The sequence below is a fragment of the Botryllus schlosseri genome, chromosome 11 (assembly GCF_051294905.1).
Source record: "Botryllus schlosseri isolate E-star chromosome 11, Bs_hap1, whole genome shotgun sequence".
Classification (NCBI taxonomy): domain Eukaryota; kingdom Metazoa; phylum Chordata; class Ascidiacea; order Stolidobranchia; family Styelidae; genus Botryllus; species Botryllus schlosseri.
The window spans coordinates 10,133,421-10,154,586 of record NC_137246.1 but is presented as its reverse complement, the minus strand read 5'-3'; the positions used below and the strand labels follow the sequence as shown (position 1 = coordinate 10,154,586).

The 21,166-nt window shown below is 40.7% G+C and overlaps 1 protein-coding gene across 1 annotated transcript; it reads right to left on the bottom strand.

The window, feature by feature from the left end:
- Window positions 1–1,635: 1,635 nt before the first annotated feature.
- LOC145450141 (uncharacterized) lies at window positions 1,636–20,847 on the bottom strand. The gene is made up of 17 exons (XM_080328633.1): window positions 20,468–20,847; window positions 19,649–19,737; window positions 19,444–19,576; window positions 18,857–19,020; window positions 18,451–18,579; window positions 17,519–17,636; window positions 17,371–17,459; window positions 13,379–13,488; window positions 13,122–13,311; window positions 12,129–12,261; window positions 11,922–12,041; window positions 9,846–10,008; window positions 8,258–8,460; window positions 8,093–8,196; window positions 6,931–7,014; window positions 1,953–2,062; window positions 1,636–1,895 (listed from the first exon to the last, which is right to left on the bottom strand). The coding sequence occupies exons 1-17, from the start codon at window positions 20,595–20,597 to the stop codon at window positions 1,772–1,774; spliced, it is 2,193 nt and encodes a 730-aa protein (XP_080184759.1). The 5' UTR covers window positions 20,598–20,847; the 3' UTR covers window positions 1,636–1,771.
- Between the last annotated feature and the right edge of the window lie 319 nt (window positions 20,848–21,166).

The window sequence follows — 21,166 nt, the reverse complement described above, 5'->3', positions numbered from 1 at the left end:
GATCAGCTGTTAGCCGCCATCGAAAACGAAACAGCTATCGCGCTTGACAGGGGTTGTAATTGTGAGCAAATGGCCCGAAGGCCACCATTCCACGGTGAAATTGACATTGGAGAATATAAAATAAAACTAAATATTTGAATGCAAACCGAGGATGTTAGTAAACTGTTTCATGATATCATCATCTCATCACCTATCTCAGTATGGAACACAGATACACCGGCTTTTGCGTGAAATCCGCAATGCGTTAGGTAGGCTAAGTGTCAGATCAGCGCACATCTCTACCATACTCGAACTTAATAACGAAATTGCTGCCCTAATCATTGAGTGTCAACCTTGAGACTTGGCACAGCGTTCGATACTAAAACCAAGACATACCATGTAAAAGTTCATGACGGATCTAGCTAAGGAGCATCGTTAAAATCAATGGAGACCAATACCGACTTTGCGTGAAATATGTTTGCGATTCATGACCGATCAGCACACACTCGACTTTGGAAACGGAATTACTACCCTAAACTTTGAGTAGAAACCCTGAAACTTAGGACAGTGTTAAATACCACCATAACGACATGACATACCAAGTTTCAAGAATTATCATGGTGTGAAACACCATCAAAATCGACCTGTACCAGCAACGGTCGACTCAACGCATATCACGGTATCCGAGTTCAGATATAGATACGATTGTTACATCACACCTTAAGGGCGAGCAAGCATATTTGCCCCGGTTGCTCGGCCATTTTGCGAATAGGAGAGAGTAAAGCAACGTTTCTTAATTGTGCGCAGCTTTGAGAGAATAGATAGTGAAAGCTTGTTATGAGCGCTACCGGGGCAAGCCCCGGCTAGGCATTCACAAAGCGAAAACACAGAAGAGAATTCGATTTTCGCGGAGACTTCGCTATGTATGGGCATTTGCAAGCGAAAGCACAAGAAGAACGCGGGTTTCGCTGTTATCTCGATATATATTGAGCGCTGTGCGTCTATAAATGGTTAAATTGTTATTGGACAGAATTTTAGGTGGGGCAATGCCCCAGTTGCCCTATAGGACGAGCCGCCACTGTTGATATTAAACCTTTGAAAGTATACGGAAACGCCGTATTACACCAGGCATGAAGAACGCCCACGAACAACTAAGTTGCACGTGCATCGTACAATTAGCTTAGGTCTGGGGTGTCAAACATACGGCCCGCCAGACGGTTTCATCCCGCCCGCGAAGCAATTTTGAGTAGATTGAAAAATGCGTGTATAATATCGAGCATATATTTAACAACAAATGTTGGTATTTTTAGTAAGAAATACTTAGGTTAAATAATAATGTAGAGTATGTTGATGTTCATAGGCCATAACCATCCGACAGCGGTGTAGTGTGTTATTACCATAATTTGTGACTAAAAGTGTAGCTAGAATAGAACCCCTATGATCCGTAATATGTGATATAGGCGCGAACTATCGTGTGTATAGAGGCTTGATGATAAGGTAAGCTACTCAAATTAAAAACAATGGCATGAGTTTGGAGGTAATATTTTGGAATCAGTCGACTGATGCGTCCCGCGAGCGATCTGAAGGTTTGAATCCGGCCCGCGACGCAAGTTGAGTTTGACACCCCTGGCTTAGGTAATAGACTTCACAAAGTGGAAAAGTTACCAAAGCTTTATTGACAAGGACGATATATATCGCCGACATTTGACGCTACAGTACACGAAAACAGTTGAAAAAAAACGCGCCAATCGTGGCACAAAGTTTAGCCAGCGGACAAGTTGAAAGGATGCATCTAAACGTCAGTGGCGTTCGCAAAAGGATCCATGTCTCTCGGAAACGGAGTCAGCGAGCCAGTAGCGGCCGCGAAAAAATTTGGAGAGCTCCTTTTCACAGACCCATCGTAAGCTTCGAGGTACCTGAAAACAGACAAAGCTTAAATCTCCTCGCAACAGCAGCACTAGACACTATCACACCTGCTATCGGCAGCTTCGATCCTTCCGCGAAGAATGGACGGGCCCAAAATACCTGCGAGACTAGCAAGGCAATCTTCTGCCGCGGTGCTTGTGAGTGGAGTATCGCATTCCTGTCGTTGAATACATACATGATTATCGGGATGTCCAAAGGCGTGCATCAAGAAATGCGCGCATGATGGTCAACTCGAATTAGAACTGACAGGTGACAGCTGCAATTTTGTCCCACCAGCTGGATAGTGGATACGTGCAGACCTGGCGCAGCAATGCATAGAAATTCTACTCAGTTACAAGAAGAAGTAATCATTTCTGCGATATGCCAAAATTGTGAGGAGTACATGTAGAAAATGAATGGTCAGGAAAGTACTCGAGTCAATGTAGCAGAGATGTGTTAACCATATCCCAAGCAGTGTTGGGATCAAGTCACTACCTTCGAGTCACGAGTCATTTCGAGCCATCGCACATTTTGACTCGAGTCAAGTCAAGTCAATCGATTTTCAAAGGTGACTCGAGTCAAGTCAAGTCAAGTCACGAGTCAAGTCAAAATTCAAGTCAAGTCGGCTTTTCGAAGTATGAAGCATGATTAGTGATTACGTCATTGCATTTCGCTAGGTGTCTGAATAACAGATTGATTGGTCATTGATTCTGAACCGATGAACGAAAGAACGAATATAGAGTTGAATATACAAATACATGTAATAAGGGGCTGTATCGCTCAAATAGAACTGGTAAACTACGTAAGTAATTGCATAGCCTCATTTTATAGTTACCAGTCAAGATAAAGAATCGAGAAACGAATTGATAAGATGCAATGTATCATCCATTTATACATAATATTGGTATGATACAATTCGAATCTGCGCCAATGGCTGAGGAGTATATAAACTATATTCGATTACAATTTAAATAAAACAAGAGGTTCGGTTAGAGAACAGAAATATATATTTTGCTATTAAATTACTTTACTACTAGTTTACGACAACGTAAGTTGTAGCTTCGATCACTTCGTTTGTGGTCCATATATTTGTGAGAGAATATTTGACGATCAGTAAAACGCAGGATGAATGATTGGTCGCTCTCATGGGTTACACAAGTGTTTGGCGAACAATCCGAACATATGCAAGATAAGGTGATTTTTACTTGATGACTTGAAATTGACTCGTGAATTTTGCTCCGAGTCACGAGTCAATCCACATTTCTGATACGCCGAGTCAAGTCAAGTCAAGTCATTTTAGCAAAGTGACTCGAGTCAAGTCAAGTCATACGAAAAAGGTGACTCGAGTCTGACTCGAGTCAAGTCATGACTCGAGTCATCCCAACACTGATCCCAAGTAGAATATATCCAGAGGTGCTATTCGTTGGTCCTTGTGTAGAAGTAGAACTAAAGCGGTAAATTTCTAATCTATTACATGTCGCAGCGATTTCCAGTGCATGTCATGACTATTTCAAGCGGAAGTAGAAAATGAAGATTCGTAAATTATTCACAAGTTTCAAAAAGCAGGTGGCAACTTTCAAAGTAACTCAAAATCACTAGTGCCACTACAAATCGGTGCGACCCTCGAAAATATACTCGGATAGGGCCATCCCATCTTAAAACTACTTCACAAAATCCAAAGTCTGATGAGTAGGAAGTTTTGTTAAAACTGCTACACAGAAATCTAAAGACATAGACATTCGAGTAAGAAGTAAAGTAGGCAAAACGTACTGTATTACTGACCCCCTCACAATATCTCTAACCATATGATGACAACAGAGTATGAGTTTGTCAGTTGTATTGACCTTGAGTCACGATTTTTTGGTGAGTCGACTTGACTCGAGTCATTTTCTGAAAATATTGAAAATGACTCGACTTGATTCAATCTGTGTATTGACTGGACTTGTACTTGAGTCATTACGCATGACTTGGGCCAAGTCATATGACTCGAGACTCGGACAGTCAAGTCTGACATTTCATTGTTATTTCAAAGAATAGTAAAGTTACCTCACTATTGGTATTTCGTTTATTATTACGTGCACTTGGAAATGCGACCAGAAACTGTTAAAGTGAGGAAAATTAGTATATTACGAATGCGAAGGATTCGTTATTAGGGTGGAGTGAAAAATGAAAATTTTTGAATTTCAAAAAAGGGTCTTGATATGTGGTGCCAAATAGTATACAAATAAATTCTATCATAATTTTGGGTTCATACACCCTCTAGTGGTCGTGCAATTTCACCATACGAGCCAAAAACAGCTAATTTCGCCATATCTTGATCATCACTTACACTAGAAAGTCAGTTTTGGGCTTAAAAGATGCAGAAGCAACATGTTTCTATCTCACTTCCATAGAACTTACTCTTGAAAATGAACAGAAAAAAATTATAAACAAATTTCTGATTTTATAGTTAAAATTGAGCACTGAAGCAGTGGGTAGGATGTCAAAAGCGTGTAGTGATTGATCTTATGACTGAGCAACATACCTTATCAATTAGAACTACTTTTCAAAACTTTCTCAAACAAATGATACCCCTTCCAAGCATAAATAGGGCTCGGGCATCGAATAGAGACTGCTAAAACTGTATTTAAAACAGCGTCTATTGGTAGTGCGGCATCACGATATCGGTAAGTTTATAACAACGGCCCTCATGAGATTTCTTACCAAAATGCTGTCATCGGGTTTGTATCATATTTGTCACAAAGCTCCTGAGTGAAAGCGCAAAAATTGAAAATACACATTCAAAACATAAACATCAATTCTATACTGGAAACAGAAGCAGTAGCAGTATCACATGAGTATCAGTGTGCACAAACAATAAAGTCATGTTTAGTATTGAAAGATTTCATCTGCTTTCAAGACTTCAGTTTTTGTCTGATGAGGCCATCTCTACGTTTGAATCCTGAAACATTAAGCAGATGCTTATGTCACCACTGTCCCATGTCTTTCCACTGCCTGGTTGTGGCAAGGATGACTGAGCCTTAATGGTGATTATCATAGGTTTCCCAGCTCGTGATCAGACAAGGTCTTGATTGCGATGCAGGCGGCTGTTCAATATTTTTGAGGTTTAAGTTGACAATTTGGTGGAAAGATTAAGCCTTGATGTTGATAACTGGAATTTGGAAGAATCAGATGCTGGTGTCAATGTTGCTGCTTTAGGGTTTGGTTTCATTTATATATCCTCCTTCAAAGTCGTCAATTGGAACCAGATCGGCAATATTTAGAGGCTGGGCCCGTCGTTCATTCAATATGGTTGACTCTCAAATTTCAAAGTACTATGTGGGACAGAGTCGTCCATCGAGAAATCTGAACTGTCTTGCTCAATTCTGCATGGAGATCTATTTTCCGTCATGGTTTGAAATAAAAATGCACAATTCCATTGTAGATGGTGCTAAAAATTTCCACAATATAGTTTCCCGTGTCACAAAGCTGACTGATACCCGAATTCACTCCCTTGCACTATCTTGGCTACGAAGAAATGCTCATTTTGAACATCCAGAAAATATTTTGCTGGGAATGCTTTGGTGACGAGGAGGGAAACGTCCGAAGATTTACAGTTAACAAGATTACAGCTATGCGCAGAACAACCACACCATACCAAATTCCAATTATGAATTTGAAGGAAGATATATAAATGACACCAAACCTAAAAACAGCGACATTGAACATCAGTTTCTTCCAAATTCCAGTTATCAACATCAAGGCTTAATCTTTCCACCAAATTGTCAACTTAAACCACAAAGATATTGAACAGCCGCCTGCGTAGCAATCAAGACCTTGTCTGATCACGAGCTGGGAAACCTATGATAATCACCATTAAGGCTCAGTCATCCTTGCCACAACCAGGCAGTGGAAAGACATGGGACCGTGGTGACATAAGCATCTGCTCAATGTTTCAGGATTTAAACGTAGAGATGGCCTCATCAGACAAAACTGAAGTCTTGAAAGCAGATGAAATATTTCGATACTAAACATGATTTTAATGTTTGTGCACACTGATACTCATATGATACTGCTACAAAAATTTTCTGTTTCCAGTATAGAATTGATGTTTGTGTTTTGAATGTGTATTTTCAATTTTTGTGCTTTCAGTCAGGAGCTTTGTGACAAATATGACACAAACCCTACGACAGCATTTTGGTAAGAAATCTCATGAGGGCCGTTGTTATAAACTTACCGATATCGTGACGCTGCACTACCAATGGACGCTGTTTTAAATACAGTTTTAGCAGTCTCTATTCGATGCCCGAGCCTTAATTATGCTTGGAGGGGGTTTCATTTGTTTGAGAAAGTTTTGAAAAGTAGTTCTAATTGATAGGGTATGTTGCTCAGTCATAAGATCAATCACTACACGCTTTTGACATCCTACCCACTGCTTCAGTGCTTAATTTTACCTATAAAATCAGAAATTTGCTTGTAACTTTTTTTCTGTTCATTTTTAAGAGTAAGTTCTATGGAAGTGAGATAGAAACATGTTGCTTCTGCATCTTTTAAGCCCAAAACTGACTTTCTAGTGTAAGTGATGATCAAGATATGGCGAAATTAGCTGTTTTTGGCTCGTTCGGTGAAATTGCACGACCACTAGAGGGTTTATGAACCCAAAATTATGATAGAATTTATTTGTTTACTATTTGGCACCACATATCAAGACCCTTTTTTGAAATTCAAAAATTTTCATTTTTCACTCCACCCTATTCGTTATCACCAAGCAGAGCTGAAAAATGTGGGTTTAACCAGACTTTAACTCGAAATCTAATCGTCAACAATTTGACTTGGACTGGAGTCATAACACTACGACTCGAACCACTGCTCGCTGACTTCGACTCGACTCGATGGTGAATTAAATGTGACTCAAGTCAAAACTATAAAAGTGAGACTGACTTGTGACTCGGAGCCTTGTGACTTGGTTACAACCCTGCTTCCTAAGTAAATGGTTTGGCAGTAAATTGGCCTTATTCAGTTGAAAAAAAGTAAGACGGCACTGTAACAGTAGGCTAGACTACTTACCAATGCATAGAATATTATTTCATAAAATAATTCCAAGTGGGGCTTGAATGCCTTTTTTCCCATCCTGGTCGCAATGATTGGTAACTGCATAACAAAATAGATGTCGAATCGAGTAAATCAAGTGCGCTTGTGACAAACATATGTGCTTTATTCATTATCAGGTGTACATATCTGCAATAGTGCTACAGAAAAACAGGCAGATGACAGGCTTCATTGACGTGACCAAAATGCTGTGGTTAACATTTAGGAGTCCTACATAATGTAGCGTCACAAATTATATTAACATTAATAGTAGGGCCAGTCTATGCAATCGCTGAGAAAAATGTTCCCCACAGGTCACAATAGCGACAAGCACGATGCTATCACTAACAGTTGTACTCCGACTGGTAATCAGGCCATGACGGACAGAAATGATAACTTTTTTGTCATCAACCACGGTAGCTTTATATACCAGATGGCAATAAGGCCATGATTTGGATTAGGACTGCGCAAAATTGATCACCACGATGACCCTGATTAATGCATTTTTCAAAAATAATTTCGAGCTAGATCACAATAAGGGTCTGTACGATCACCAAAAAATAATTAGGGTCTGCACTTGAAAAATCCTATGCTAATGATATGAAGATTTTGTGAAATACAGTATCTGGGTTTCCTCATTCCTGGTAACTTTTGTAATGGCCACTACAATTTCAAAACATATTAAAGTTCAATATTTTGAAGGAACTTCAGTCCTGATCAGAGGATCAGATACCAAATTTTTCAAGATAGGCCTCAATATCGATGACTCGAGCGTTCGAGGTGATATGAACGGATTATTCAATCGGAAATCAAAGCTTGAAGATTCCAATCCCAGATTGGTCAGTTGGTTAGGTGGGTGTGATCCAAAAGCTGAAAGTTGACTGATTTTGGCATAGACAAAAATTTTGGATTTCAAGTTCTAGTGCAAGCTGACCCTGCTGTAAAGGTATATACTTTTCCAAACTACTACAGTATATATTTACCTTTTATTTGAAACTTCTACTAGTTTTGACAAATCTTAAAAATTGCTACGTCTAGTTAATTTTGCGTAAAAATTTTCGGTGTTACTTCTACTTGAGTAGCAGTAAACTCGTAGGTCACCGCATTCCACATTTCATGTTCCACAAATCGGGTTGCTTACCTGTCTGCATATGGTCTCTAGAAAAACAATATGGTGGCTGTACTGTCTGAAACCTGCCGCTTTCACAACATCCGGGAATACTCCAGAGACTTTCTCAGACACGTCTACAACAAAGAAACAGGCGATTGTTCCCCATCAAGCTGTGGGACAAAAATAACACCGTACCAGCAGGGGCAATCTTTTCGCTTGTGGAAAGTAATTCCGATAGCAAGCAAACACAACCGTCTGACCTTTCCCAAGGTTCAGAAGGACGTTGAAACCTACAATCGCTACATCCGCCTCTGGATCCAGTGGTCTGCGTTCCGGTTGGAAACGCGTCCCGTCCTCGGCCCATTTTGGGCGCAAGCGACCCGCAAGAGTACATTGTTCTGGAAGTAAAATAACGGGGATGGGTAACGTCGCTTCAATTGTGCAGAGCAGAATATCGTGTATCATACGCCATACGCGACTATCAGCTAAAATTGTTAGGTTGGCTAAAACCTTGCACACAAAATTTAACTCAACTCTGACTAGTAGAAGTGAATCTATCATAGTTTGAAAATTTTGAATTTACTAGAAAAAAAATTATTTAAATTGTACTGTGAAATTGCCAAGTAGACCAATAAAACGATACACAGCAAATTTGGTTCGATTTCAACAGGCAGAAGCGAAGTTATTAGAGTTGAAAATCGTTTAATTTAAAAACTAGTAGGCTATTTACTGTGGGTAATCCAAGAATGATTATTGAAATAAGATCTTCACTTCTACAAGGTGGAATTAGTCGAATTTGTTTCACAACTTTTTGTAGAAAACGCAACGATTTCATGGGTTAGCCAGTAAAATTCGAAAAACTAATTTTCAATTTTTTTTCATATAATTAATTCAAAATTTTCAAATTCTGATAGCTTCACTTCTACTCGTTGGAATTGAGCCAAGTTTGGTGTGCAACGATAAGAGATACATTCGCAAGTTTCGGAACTAGTCACCTCAGATTAACTGGTAAAAGTATGTGACACCTCCACCAAATGTACTTTTTACAACTACTTACTTTCTACATACTACATCACTTACAAGTAACTCAGGTTGAACTATTGCAAAATCTCAAACATCACAGTAGTGAAATGTGTAAAGGATTTTATCATCACCAGCGATCAGATTATGATCAGCCGAACTTCTGAATCAGTTTTGATGTTCCATACATTCAAACAATCTATAGACACCATAATCCATTTCTGCCATGACTCGGGACTAACTGTTTAATGATGCAGTTTTCAGCAAAATGATTCCACTTCTGAGCAAACAACACTCCCAAAGGACAGCATACTATACTTTTTCCGAGAAACACAACAAAACAAACAAAAGTATACAAAATCATCAGATATCGTGAAGATGATTTGATAGTAGGTTTTCAAGTATTCAGTAAAGTTGAACAATGAACAGCTCTTGGGATCTAATTTTCTAGCCTGTGAAACCAAGCAAGTATAAGGTGTAAAGGGTATTGCTGTTTGGTCATTGAAGGCATAATAAGAGATGTAAATCGCACTCCATACGAGTCTCGTACGCATCAATGAATTTTTCATCTACTAGAGTGGATGGGACAACACTACAGATGTGGTTTCCCTTTGTCTATCATTTGAAATGCATTATTGGTTTACATGTTGTAGTTAGAACACGTGCCAGTCTTATCATAATCATACAATATATGAAATTATGACGCAAAACCGTCTCCAAACTAGTAATGTATGGCACGTCTACAAACTCCATTTCCACTCACTGGTTGCTATGAAGATCAACATCATTGTCTCGCAATCTCTTGGCAACACCAAACTGTGCCGGTGACTTATCCAGTCCTGTGTATTTCTCCGTGTTTTCTGGTTGCTGTTCAATGCCTCGAAGGCCTTCGCGAATTTCGGACAGAACCACGTCGAGACTTCCAGCTTAAAATAGACACACTATCAAGTATCAACATATAATAAACTGCCAGAAAATTCTTAGGACGATTTCAATGCTATCATTTCGTTGAGGTCCTTAATATTGAGCTTGCATATTGATAAAAGCTGTTGGCTATATAGGTTCAGTATTTATTGGATCTACAGTGCCTGGGCCTAAGTTTCCTCATCCCAGGCTACTTTTGTTCTGGCCACTTTTATTTCAAGACATGTGAAAGTTCACTGCTTTGAAGGAACTTAAGTATGGATTAGCCATTAGAGCAGGGGCGGGCAACTTTTCGAGTCGGCGGGCCGGATATAGGAAAATTGAGTACTTGACGGGCCGGATTGCTGAATCGCTACATTATATTTGCCCATTTATTCACATATACATTATACATGGAATAAATCGTATTTAATGATAGTATTTTAACTAAGTAATGTTATTTCAAAGCAATTTCTCGCCGATAATGACGAAGAGAATGTGGATTTGAAAACAGCATTGTCATGTGATTCTGAAACTTTTTGGAACACGCCCCTTTTTGATAGTGAAAAATTCCGCGCCCCCCTTATCGTGATATCACATTAAAGAGTTGAATGAGAATGCTAGCCATCCCAACGGATAGTTTGATGGCATTAAAGGTTATGGCTAATGATGAGAGAATTCTCAAATATGAAATTCGGACAATAGATGGAGTACACACCCTGAGCTCGAGGTAAATCGCGCGCAGCGCGAAAAATTTTTCAGGTGACTGTGACTTCGCGCCCCCTTCAGATGCTTTAACGCCCCCCAGTTTGAGAACCACTGTCATACATGTACTGCCATGTCGGCTTCTCTCTGACCAATCAACAAAATGCGCAATCTTTAAAAATTAAGATTTTAAGTTGTTCGATAATCCCGGTACCCCAAATTTACCAAGATATTAGGGTTGAGTAGGTGGCGAGATAGTGCAGAGGTATAATTCACGGCTACAAAATCTGGAATTGCTACCTAAGTGTTGGCGGTTTATTTAGGCTCCTCCTCGCCATCTCATCGGCATAACTTTTACGTGGTGTCTCACAAAAGCACGGACGTGTGCAGTGCTACCAGTTGGCGGTTACGGAATCAAAAATAAGAAATAACGGCCTGGTGTAAAAGACCATTGCAGTCGACAAACACCATGATTACCACAAACAACATGAGGGTTTAGTACATAGTAAATGCTAACAATGCAACTCTTCTCGCTTCGACGAACTTACCCGTAAGCTCCACTCTCGCCCGCTGCGCTGTACGCACACTCGAATACATTGACATACAGTCACTAAAAGTTTACGTATAGTAAGCAAGCAGTGGGGAATCTCGGCAGACTGATCGGCCGCGGGCCACATAATATCATTTAGGACGGGAAGCTGCGCGCGGGCTGTCCGGCCCGCGGGCTGTATGTTGCCCGGCCCTGCATTAGAGGATCAGATACCAGATTTTCAAATATGCCAACTCAACAATTAAGACGGGCCTCAACATCGATGACTCGACAGTTCGGGTGATATGAATGCAATATTCAATTGTACGTCAAAGCTTAGAGCTTGGATTAGTTACGCGAGTGTGATCAAAACTGATAGTTGCCTGATTTTGGCATAACCAAATGTCTAGTGCTGTTGATATGACAAGAATTTTCAAAATTTTTGAATCTGTTCTCGATCTCATGCAAAAATACTTATGTTTCATCAGGCATTTGAATATTGCAAGAATACATATATTCAAACTTGGGTGGCAGACACAATACACAATAAAGGAATTCAAACAGATTCAAAAGTACAACCCCGATGAAATTATCAATGACTGGATGATTATGATGATAGGGTACACTTGGAAATCTTGAAAGACATTCACGAAAAGCAAACTATTTCATGCGGACGTACGTTGGCAACAGGACGACACTTACTGTAAGCTTTCACAAAGTTTGCTAACGCGCCAGCCGCGCCCTGTCTCACCGAAGCGATAGGGTCTTGCAAGTTTCGCAGGAATAAAGCATAGAGTTCATCCTTCACACCGATGGACTCCTCTACCAATGGAAGAAAACTTTTTCAAACACTTATCTAGAAATCCGAACAACATTTCGAAGGTAACGAAACATGATGCCCCCTCTCACCTCCGAATTCAACGATGAAGTTGCCGCAAGCAACACAAGCCGAGTCTCGCACGGGCCAACTATCGTCCTTAAAACATTCCAGCAATGTCTTCAACAATCTGTCGACGTGTGGCTTCAGTGCACTCGGACGTATCTACCAGATGTAGAAGTGATATTATTGAAAAAAATCCAAAATCTCAGCAAATACAAATGTATATAGCCAGAAATAAATTTGTTTCATCACAACATCCATTGCAACGATACATACATACAAACTCGAAGACACCAAAAGTGAAACAAATATGGCAAAGAATATTTGATTGCTACATCATACTTCGCCATATTTGTTTCACTCTTGAAGTCTTTGAGTTTTAATATAGGTATTGTTAAAATAGATGCTGTGACGAAAGAAATCTTCAAGTTCAATACAACAAACAAATTTTGGAAGTAAATCTCATATCATCAACTAGCAACTGAGACTAAATGCTGGCTGGACAAATGGCTTCGATAGGTACTGCAACAATAATTTCATGCCAGAGTCATTATGCAGAAATGTAGTTATGATTTCAAAACAGGCGTGCGTCAGTTAATTTGTCATTCGGCTTTTCCAGTGTAAGGATTGCCACTGCGTATCAACGATCCGCATTACAGTTCGGCCCAAGTATTTGTGCCAGATGCCCTTCCTCCTGTAACCCTACCCAATTCAAGAGTGCGGGCTCAGCATTGGAACGGATGTTGCACGTCAGTGGCTGGGTGCTAGGATGACAGCCACCGATGGGATTGTGAACTCGTATCCAAGACGGGCATATATACTATTATGTATTATGCAGACACTCCAAGTCATTATGACTCCTCCCTTTTTATTTTGTCATGATCTTGTGGAGTTTGGAAATGATGAAATTGTTAATAAAGAGAACTGATACACTTTTAACACCTAACAATTGATGTCAGTAAGAGACGGAGTTGTTACTTTCCACAAAATACAGTTTCTAGTTAACCGTATATTGACTCCACCTTGTTTCCAAGCTCGGCAATGCACGCGCAAGCCGCTTCCCTTACAGCATGATTATCAGCCTGCGTTGACCGTGCGTAGTAGTCCACTACGTCATTGATGTAAGTCTCCACCAAGTCACGGCCTTTTCCCTCCGATAACTGCTTCCAAGTCTCCTGCGTATAGATCCGAACCCCGTCAGCAACGTAGTACCTGCCACCAATCGTGTCGGAACAATTTAATTCCGTCACATCAGTGCAATACAATCAAATAAAATTACCGATTCAGACATATTCTTGGCAGAAGCAGAGGAAAGAATGTCGCTCTCACATCCTTGTCGGGTATAGACATGAGAAAATATCGAGCTGCCGTGGATGATGCTAATCGTACCTGAACACGAGTATATTTCCCTTTAGCAAGGTTAGAATTACTAAATTCAAGTGTTCGTTCGAGTTATCTACGATAGTAATCGTGCAAATGCACACTTATGAAGCTGATTAAAGAACGTTGAAATGAATTATGATGGATTGTACCGGATTACGAAAATTGGATAGTCCGGTACGACCAATTGCATAATCAGAAATTACATCTGCGTACTCCCACCGTGAATACATGAGATCTATCGGAAATACTATTGCTTTATATATGCTACAAATTGTAGGATACATAACAGGCTATCAAACTATTGGAGAATATTCACATTAAGTTCGTAGGCATGTTAGCTCGTTCTGTCCGACTACCATAACGGAATATTATTAGTATCTATAATCCACCAACAATAATGTATTTCATGTTTGCGAGGCTTCAGACTCGGACAAGCCAAAAGTTGGTGATTTAATCATTAAATTAAACACGATGTCCCTCAAAGTCGTGTCTAAACTACAGATACTAAGATACATTTTATTAAACTATGTTTGTAAATCCTCTTTTGGCAGGGGCGGGCCGGATATAGGACTCTAGTCGGCTTGCCCGATATAGGAATATCAAGTACTTGGCGGGCGGGATTGCTGAATCGATACATTATTCGCTCATTTATCCACATATACAAGGAATATATCGTAATTAATTAATGTATTTTAACGACGGCAATGTCACTTCAAAGCCATTTCTCGCCGATAGTGCTGAAGACAATGTGAATTTGAGAATGACATAAGCGGTGTCTTACAAAAGCCTAGAAGTGTGCCATGCTACAAGTCGGCAGTTACGGAATCAAAAATATGAAATACCAGCCTCGTGTAAATGACCATTGTAGTCGACAAACACCATGATTACCGTACCACAAACGACATTAGGGTTGAGTACATTGGAAATGCCGATAACGCAAGTCTTCTCGCTTTGATGAACTTACGCGTAAGCTCCACTCTCGCACGCTGCGCATACACGTATGTATATAATAACATACAGTCACTAACATTTGACGTAGTAAGCAAGTAGTGGGGAATCTCGGCAGACTGGGTCCGCGGGCCATATTATCATGTAAGACGGAAAACTGTCCGCGGGCCGGACAAAATCCCTTCGCAGGCCGTATGTTGCCTGCCCCTGTCTTGAGGGCACAGCCACACAGATGTGATCTGAATTGTGGCATGACATATATGAATAAACACAGAAGGTAATAATAGGGTCTTTTAAAGGGTGATGGATGGCCCATCTTTAGTGGTATATTAGAAAATATGATGGCAAAAAGCCGTCAAAATTAAAGTGACGACCATTCATACTTAACAAACACTCACAGGCATAGGCGCCGACTTTTATTTTTTTACGAGGTGGCGAAGTCTTGTGACGCATAATTTTTCCATATCGATGACGTCATCGTCGCACTTTATTACATGCCGCTGGTTCACGTGCAGCGTTAAACTATTCGTGTGGCGTTTTAATACCGGCCCTGTGATCATTATTATCAAACCATGCAGTCGAGTTATTAAATGGAATCTTGAAACGGCACGAGTACGATCGTACGAAAATATAACTGCGCTACTAGTCTGTCCGACGGAATGCACCGAACCGAAATCAGAATTTACGTCACTGAGAATTTGGAGTTGTATCAATGTAATTCACGCGTAATGCGCTGTGGTGTGAGTAACTAAATACGCTACCCACTGGCCTGGCAAGTTCGCAATTAACACATGACAACTCTCGAACATAAGGTTTCAAGCAGACAATAATGATGATTACAAACGCGAAATCGCGCAGCCAATCAATAGTTGTCTCTTGCGATTGCTGGCTTCGCGCTGATTAGCTCGCATCGCGGCAACTGTTTGCAGATTAAAACAGCGATTCTGGCGGCATTGGTACATTTCCGCTTTACGTTCGTGAAGCATTTTGGGAGTACATCGGTCAATTCGTAAATTCAATTTGCATGTCGATGGCCGCCAACACATACTAATTGACTTACGTGTTGACAACTGCACAAATTTCCTTCTACGGCCGCTGGTTGGCTACCCCTGGGCTAGAACTAATTCCACTTCCGTGCGCATGCCGCGATCTTATCAATAGAAATTCACCGGCTACCAAATGCCCAATAGTTTAATATTCGATATTGTTGTTCTCAATACGAGTACATCCAGCAATCAAGTTGATCGGAATATAGAATGTTGCCTGTTCAAACGAATCGAATAAAATCAGAATTTGTGCCACCCAGAATCTCGTTATGCATCAATATTTGACAATGGCATGGCATCGCCTACTGCACGTTAATAACGAAAGGAACACTGAAAAATGACTTCGTGCGACAATTTCGGAGTACGAATGTATCAAGTTGAAAACAAAAAATATGGATGGTTGCAAACGAGAAAGAGTGTATTGTAATCAGTATCGCTACGAATGGGTTTCGAGTTTGACATAGTATTGAGTAGTATTCGCCGCGTCAATTGTTTTCTCATTATATCGGTGTTGTATTGCTGCATTTTCCGATTAATCTCACTGGCAAAGCCTTCTTAGAGAAACGAATATGCGCAGCAATGAATTCCAATGTGGAGGCACACACCAACACACCCTCCAATTTCGCGCTACGATTACGAAGACTATCGCATGAAGCTAGCTAGCTTAAGAATGGTTTTGTAAACGAATGTGGGCGCACATCATATAGATTTTAGAAAAGCAGATCGTCGGGAGAGGAGATCTAGGATGGTGTTCACGTTGACGATTTTACGCGTATGATAAGCTTGCCAAATAGTCCGGAAGTGCTGTCAATTAGAGAGTCCCTGATCTCTGGCGAACAATTAAATACGCGCGCGTATTACGCAGCCTCAATGACAGTTTTGGCAAATCAAAATGTCCGAACTTGACGGCACTGATTTCAGGTGGTTCAGGTGTAGTCTTTTAGAACTCAAGCCATGATACACATCTTCTGATCGTTACGTTCAAGTATTAGCGGGAATCAATTACGCATGTTAAAGTCTCTGTGCAGGGATTCGATGTTATTCAGTTTTGCGATGTCGCTCTTTAATCAATGTAACATAAAACAATCACCAATTATCGTAAACTCGACCGCATTGTCTCCAAACCAGCGAGAGATAGAAGCCAAAGCATGCCAGGTCCGAGACGCGATAGGTAAGCCAGCAATGGTATCTTTCGCACCAGGCCTATCGCAGATGCTCATTGCTCAGGAATGCTCACTCATGTATATGCCAGCGATGATATCGTGTACGCCAGGCCGAAGCCGCCAATACAGATGCGATTGCGCAGGCAAGCGATGGTTTCGTGTGAACTGAGCCTATTGCAGATGCAGGCTTGTTCGAGACGCGATAAATCGGGCTAGCGACGATTGCCACGCGCACGGGAATGGATGACCTAATTTCGCGACCATCTCAGCGGGAGATCATCACAGAATCTTCTCACTAATTGACAACATGCTTCTCGGAAATCGGCCCCGCGGAACAATGATAATACAATTATTGAATTGCAACTGAATATTAGAGTTAAAATGGTCGTTTCAAAATGACGTGGTTTCGCGTTTCAAAAGGTTTCGGTCCCCGAAAGCCCCTGGCTTCGCGCATGGCACACGCGCGTATCGAACTCGACGACGTTTTTAACGAGGTCGCGTCGATTCGCCTGATTATTAATTATTCGTCACTAATCATTTGGACGTTCGGGCATTGTGTACGAGGTGGCCGCCACCTCGTAAATATGGTCACGAGGTGGCTGCGCCACCTCGTAACCGCGTAAGTCGGCGCCTATGCTCACAGGTGTCTCCGATAAATTATTATGTCCCATCCTGAAGCATTGCACTCAATTCTAATTGAAAACCAGAAATATGTATCCTTGGTAACTAACCTGAGACCAGTTGTCAGCCAGCCCCTTCGCCAAGTATTGTGAAAACTGATCACCATACTTCAGAATGCTATTACGGTCCGGATTGTCATCTGCAGATATTTACAAAATCTTGTTACAAGCTCAGGCTTCGCGTAGGATGCCGAATTACCTGCCATTTCGTTGTCGGGTTGGCCGATGTTTACAAGTGACGCGCAAACATAGTATCCAGTTTCCCTAACAAATCTGTTTTCATGCGACAGAGCGGTGAAGATCAAATCGAGCAGTTCCTGGGTAAGATGTACGATATGTTCAGAATCTTTGGTTTCAGCCAAAAATTTGGCATTATTGGCAGGGCCAGGTAGTAGGAGTCGGGAGTATGGACATTTCTGATAACTTGAGAGTCAAAGTTTATAATTTGTTGGACCCCGGACTGTGCACGCATTGGTATGCAATGCAGCAATGCCCTCTAGATTCAGACTCAGTACTCTAATGTGTCTTAATGAATTAGAGACAGAATTCCACCATGAAGCCATTAATGGGGCACCACACTATAAAAATGACGTGATCTCAAATTGAAGGCCAAAACGAAGAAAAAAAAATTGGCTGCAGCCGTTTTCTTCAAAACGCCACCATAATGGAGCTGCAATTTATTGAAATTTCAATAGCGACTTCATGCTCCAGCAGTCACGCAGAGATCTAACTTTATATAGTAGTCAGCCGATGTTATGAAGCAAATATGTCGTACATGCCCTACGTCCGAAAGAAATAGAATACACTAGGCCCGATTTTGACATAAATCGCCTGACTAAACATCTTCCGTTGAACGCGGTATCTAAACCACCTTGGCGTGTACGACGTATTTCCTTCATAACATTGGCTGACAACTATATCAAGTTCGATCTCTGTGTGACTGCTGGAGCGTGAAGTTGCTATTGAAATTCGAATAAATTGCAGCTCCATTTCGGTGGCGTTTTGAAGAAAACGGCTGCGGCCAAATTTTTTTATTGCCCTTAAATTTGAGACCACATCATTTTTAGAGTGCAGTGCCCCTTTAATTGAATGAGAATGGACAGAATTCGAAAATAAGAGGTCAATTCAAACCTGAGTCACATATGGATTGAAGCGTTTTCCACAGCCTTCAATCAGATACTGGAGACATTTCATACTGGTCTCCAAATATCTCCACCCGGCCGATTCATGATAGATGGTAGCAGCATCGACAGAATTCATCTGAGCAGTTGAATGCATTTTTATCATCTGTCGCATAGCAGACAGGAAGTCGTGTATGCCAATACGCACAGCTATTTTCACACCAAACTTTAGAGAATGGTGAGTGGATTTATATGGCAAAATACATTAAGACTTGGGTTGAATGTAAAAACAGGAAAATATTCAAACATGCAGTTCCAAATGTAAAGCGACAGGATGCAACCCTTCCTTTATTAAATTTCAGTGGAATATATCAAAATCATTAATTGTCCAAATCATGACGTAAGCAACTCAATACCCGTTTCCTGGTGGTAGTTCCCACTTCGTTTTCCTTATTCTCGGTTTCAACTCCAGCACTGGGATCACGGTTCAAATTATCTCTTATCAATTCAAGCACACGCGACGAGCATTCAACGTACGTATCAGCTCCGAATGACTTACACAAGGCTCCCAGCAGTTCCCCTGAAACGCAAACATTCTCTGTTACCATGCAACAACACCTTCGGTCTTTTACTTATACAACAGAACATTGAGCATTTGGTTTTGCAGACAGCACAATTCCTCTATTTTGGTATTGCTAAATTGGCGATGTCAAAATATAGGCTGAGTTTTCAGTAGCTTTGCTCGCATCCAAGATATATTTGTGAATTACTACTCCCCACTTGTGTTGAAATGATGGTGATCAAATCTTTCAGTTATTCAGATATCAAAATAATGTGTCACAGTGAGTAATTCGGTTTACAAGGATACAATGACACCAGTAGCCTACACCAGAAGAGCACTGTATCTCACAGTCACTGCACAACTTTCAATCACACAGTGGGTCCGAAGTAAAACGCTTGCTATCTTTGTTACATGTTTGAGAGAACGTCCGGAACAGTTTACCTGCAGCAAGCCTCACCCTCACTTCATCGTGAGTCAGCAAGTTTTGGGCAGTGCTCCGCATTGCCGACGATTTACTCCGAACGAAGTCGTCATCAACATTTTCCACGATGCATTTTAAACCGAACAAGCAACCCTGGATGAAGTAATATATCAGTTTTATTGCCTACTTCTCGAGACAGGCTTTACCAATAATAAAGCACAACACCTGGATAGGCTCCCACTCGGAATCGAAATTTGATTTTGAAACGTGCGATAAGAATGATTCAGTCAAATTCTGGATTCCGGACGACGCTTATGGAAAAAAAAACTTGGAAGGTTTTACTGTGAATAAAAATAACATCATAACCTAAAAAATTGTGATGTCATCATGTCATTCTAATGGTATTCTACCCCCAGAGGTTTTTCATAATTATTAACAATTATAATTTAACCGCAATATCTATGAGGAAAGAATCCCCAGGTATTGAGAATAAACTACAAAATACTGGTCACTCATAATCGCTTCGCTTTTTTTCAAGTCTACAAAATCTGTTTTTAGGAATCATTTTTCTCCGGTCCAATTGTATAAAAAGTGGTTAGTCATACTTCAAATTCCGTTAACCTCATTCATCTTTGTTTGCTAAGTACTGATGAGAGAGTCGGTCTAAAAGGTTAGAAAGGAATAAATTTGGTCACAAAAAATATTGTTGGTGGTCATTATACATATTGTATGCCACTGTGCTAGGTAGGCTACATCTTTAAAAGAGCAGTGTTTGAGCTTACCAGTGTGCTGCGATGGCAATAAAATGCTTCAAGTTTCAAGAAGTTTGCATAACCCAACAGTGGTCAGTCTTAATGATTGCAATCATGAATATCGTGCACACTGCACAGTGCACATCCATTAAAACATTTTTGATATTTGTGGTGAAAGATAATTATTTTGAAAAATAGGCTATAAGATGTATCTCTGAGTGAGAGAGTGCCCCGTAAACTAATTAGAATAAATTGTCTCACAGAATATCAAAAATATAAGTAGATCACAAACCATTGTTTTGCAGTGACGAAAGCAGATAACGTTTCAACTGCACCACTCCTTTGTCTCTTTCAATTTTGAACTTGCTTTTCAGTAAATCTTTGACTGAAACATCATCGCTACTGTGGATGTCTAGTGACATGTCAACGTGAAGTGTCCGACACAATGTTGGTGCGATGATATATTGTTGGCCTGTATTATACTACAAAATTCGGGTACCTAATTATAAGAGAAAAGAAAATCAGTTAGTCAAAGGGTGTCCACTGAATTTGCATAAACATTGTTGGAATTTGAGGCCAAGCACTGAAATGAATTTTATCTATCTAACCGTGACCCAACCCAACGCCCAGCCAACCCTGTCCGTGCTCAACCTAGCCTAACCCTAACGCACCCACAACATAAACATTTGTTCATTAGATCGTAAGCCAGTAGTGCTGGTTCACCTCTAGAACCAGTCCAATGGTCAGTGGTCACCCTGTATGGAATCGGTGTCCTGTGCTCACACTATGTTTTATTTTTTAATTGGGTTGGGGGAGGTGGGATTGGGTTGGGGGAGGTGGGATATTAGGGTTGGGGGAGGGGGGATTTAGGGTTGGGGGAGGTGGGATATTAGGGTTGGGGGGAGGTGGAATATTAGGGTTGGGGGAGGTGGAATATTAGGGTTGCCGGAGGTGGGATATTACGGTTGCCGGAGGTGGGATATTAGGGTTG